The sequence below is a fragment of the Bubalus kerabau genome, chromosome 15 (genome assembly GCF_029407905.1).
Source record: "Bubalus kerabau isolate K-KA32 ecotype Philippines breed swamp buffalo chromosome 15, PCC_UOA_SB_1v2, whole genome shotgun sequence".
Classification (NCBI taxonomy): domain Eukaryota; kingdom Metazoa; phylum Chordata; class Mammalia; order Artiodactyla; family Bovidae; genus Bubalus; species Bubalus kerabau.
The window spans coordinates 80,021,998-80,024,865 of NC_073638.1; the positions used below are offsets into that span (position 1 = coordinate 80,021,998).

The 2,868-nt window shown below is 38.5% G+C and overlaps 1 protein-coding gene across 1 annotated transcript; it reads right to left on the reverse strand.

Moving 5' to 3' along the window:
- Nucleotides 1-719: 719 nt before the first annotated feature.
- LOC129627909 (olfactory receptor 8J2-like) lies at nucleotides 720-2,534 on the reverse strand. The gene is made up of 2 exons (XM_055547355.1): nucleotides 2,525-2,534; nucleotides 720-1,663 (listed from the first exon to the last, which is right to left on the reverse strand). Exons 1-2 carry the CDS (start codon nucleotides 2,532-2,534, stop codon nucleotides 720-722), a joined length of 954 nt encoding a protein of 317 aa, XP_055403330.1.
- Between the last annotated feature and the right edge of the window lie 334 nt (nucleotides 2,535-2,868).

Sequence of the window (2,868 nt, forward strand, 5' to 3'; positions counted from 1 at the left end):
TTTTGCTCTAATGGTTTGTATATGAATGTTTTGGAACCACTTGAGCACTCAAGTAAGCATAATTTGGAATTACAGGTGACAATGTCCCACTGGGTAAGCTTTGACTAATAAAAATGAGAGCTTGCAGACAAATTCCTTTTTCTATCTTACTTCCTTGAAAACTAATGCTTGGTTGATGTGCTTGCCTATTTGCTTCAACACATTTTTTTTTTTTAAGTATATTCTTTATTAGGTTTCATTATTCCTAAAAGCTTTATTTTTTGTGATATAAATTTGGTTAGATGCAAGATATCAATGAGCTCAGAAAGGTTGATAACTTAATAGGTAAAATGCTGCAAAAAAGAATAAAACTTTTAGTAATCAAACAAAATGTCAACATGTCTGTGGCAAGGAAGATGATTTGACTCTTAACAACTATCCAAGAATCGATTCCAACATAAATCCACCTTAACTATCAGGATTTTACTTTCTTGTTAAAAAATTATAAAAATATTTTTCTAACATATATTTTATTTTAGATTGTATTTATTTTCAAATTATTGTGTGTTACTTAGTATGTTTTCTTTGAACAATTAATGGCTTTTAAAATAGGGAAAATTGGGTAGTTGAAGTTGGAATGAAAATGATTAAGCTTTCTCTATTGATATTAATGGAATTTTAACAATTTACTACCTATTCACTTGGCAGGATTTATTTCTTAAATGAAGATAGCTGTAGTTTTAAGTTTGCATTAATCTGAATGACTGACATGTGTTATCCAGGAATCTCTTTAATGCATCCTTCACGTCCTTGTTCCTCAGGCTGTAAATGAGGAGGTTCAGCATTGGGATCACCAGGGTATAGAAGACCGAGGCCATCTTATCAGTATCTAATGAGTGGTTGGTCCTTGGCTGCAAATACATGAAGAGAAGCGTCCCATAGAACACAGTGACAGCCATCATGTGAGAAGCACAGGTGGAAAACGCTTTTTGTCGCCCTTCTGAAGAACGTACCCTCAAAATGGCAAGGATGATGTTGAAGTACGATGTTAGAACAATAATCATAGAGAAAAACAAATTGGTCCCTGAAAAGGTAAACACTGCTGTTTCTGGAATGTAGGTATCAGAACAGGACAATGCTAACAAAGGGACATTATCACAATAAAAATGGTTGATCACATTGGATGAACAGTATGACACAGAAAACACACAGGAAGAGACCGTCAGTGCTGTGGTCAGACTGTAGATGTAAATAAGGGCCGCCAGGAGAAGGCAGATCCGTGGAGAAACCACCACCCGGTAGAGCAGGGGGCTGCAAATAGCCACATAGCGGTCATAGGCTATGGCAGCCAGCATGAAAATCTCAGCCACAATAAAAACTAAGAATCCACCTAGTTGAACTGCACATCCATAATAAGATATGGTTTTCTTTGTAACCAAGAAGTTAACCAACATTTTGGGGGCAATGACAGAAGAAAAGCCCAAACTGATGATAGCCAAGTGCTTGAGGAAAAAGTACATGGGGGTCTGAAGCTGAGAGTCCACGCTGGTGAGGATGACGATTCCCAGGTTCCCTGTTATGACCTGTCCATAGATGACCAGGAACACACAGAAAAGAGGAATCTGGAGTTCTGCAAGATCTGAGATTCCCGTTAGAATGAATTCAGTCACTTGAGTGCGATTCCCTGGAGCCATGTATTTTGCTGATTTCAGCTTGGTGGGGAAAATGGAACGTGATTAATAGACTGTAAAGTGGTCTCTATTTTTATTGCATGCCATATTGTTAAGTATTTCACTTAAAATCAGTTCATTTCTGTTGACAAACACTTAAAAGTTTCAGAACTTTCTTTTTTTTAATTTTATTTCATTTTTAAACTTTACAATATTGTATTAGTTTTGCCAAACATCGAAATGAATCCGCCACAGGTATACCCGTGCTCGCCATCCTGAACCCTCCTCCCTCCTCCCTCCCCATACCCTCCCTCTGGGTCGTCCCAGTGGACCAGCCCCAAGCATCCAGTATCGTGCATCGAACCTGGACTGGCAACTCGTTTCATACATGATATTTTACATGTTTCAATGCCATTCTCCCAAATCTTCCCACCCTCTCCCTCTCCCAGAGTCCATAAGACTGAAGTATACATCAGTGTCTATTTTGCTGTCTTGTACACAGGGTTATTGTTACCATCTTTCTAAATTCCATATATATGTGTTAGTATACTGTATTGGTGTTTTTCTTTCTGGCTTACTTCACTCTGTATAATAGGCTCCAGTTTCATCCACCTCATTAGAACTGATTCAAATGTATTCTTTTTAATGGCTGAGTAACACTCCATTGTGTATATGTACCACAGCTTTCTTATCCATTCATCTGCTGATGGGCATCTAGGTTGCTTCCTTGTCCTGGCTATTATTAACAGTGCTGCGATGAACATTGGGGTACACGTGTCTCTTTCCCTTCTGGTTTCCTCAGTGTGTATGCCCAGCAGTGGGATTGCTGGATCATAAGGCAGTTCTATTTCCAGTTTTTTAAGGAATCTCCACACTGTTCTCCATATTGGCTGTACTAGTTTGCATTCCCACCAACAGTGTAAAAGGGTTCCCTTTTCTCCACACCCTCTCCAGCATTTATTGCTTGTAGACTTTTGGATCGCAGCCATTCTGACTGGTGTGAAATGGTACCTCATAGTGGTTTTGATTTGCATTTCTCTGATAATGAGTGATGTTGAGCATCTTTTCATGTGTTTGTTAGCCATCTGTATGTCTTCTTTGGAGAAATGTCTATTTAGTTCTTTTGCCCATTTTTTGATTGGGTCATTTATTTTTCTGGAGTTGAGCTGTAGGAGTTGCTTGTATATTCTTGAGATTAGTTGTTTGTCGGTTGCTTCAT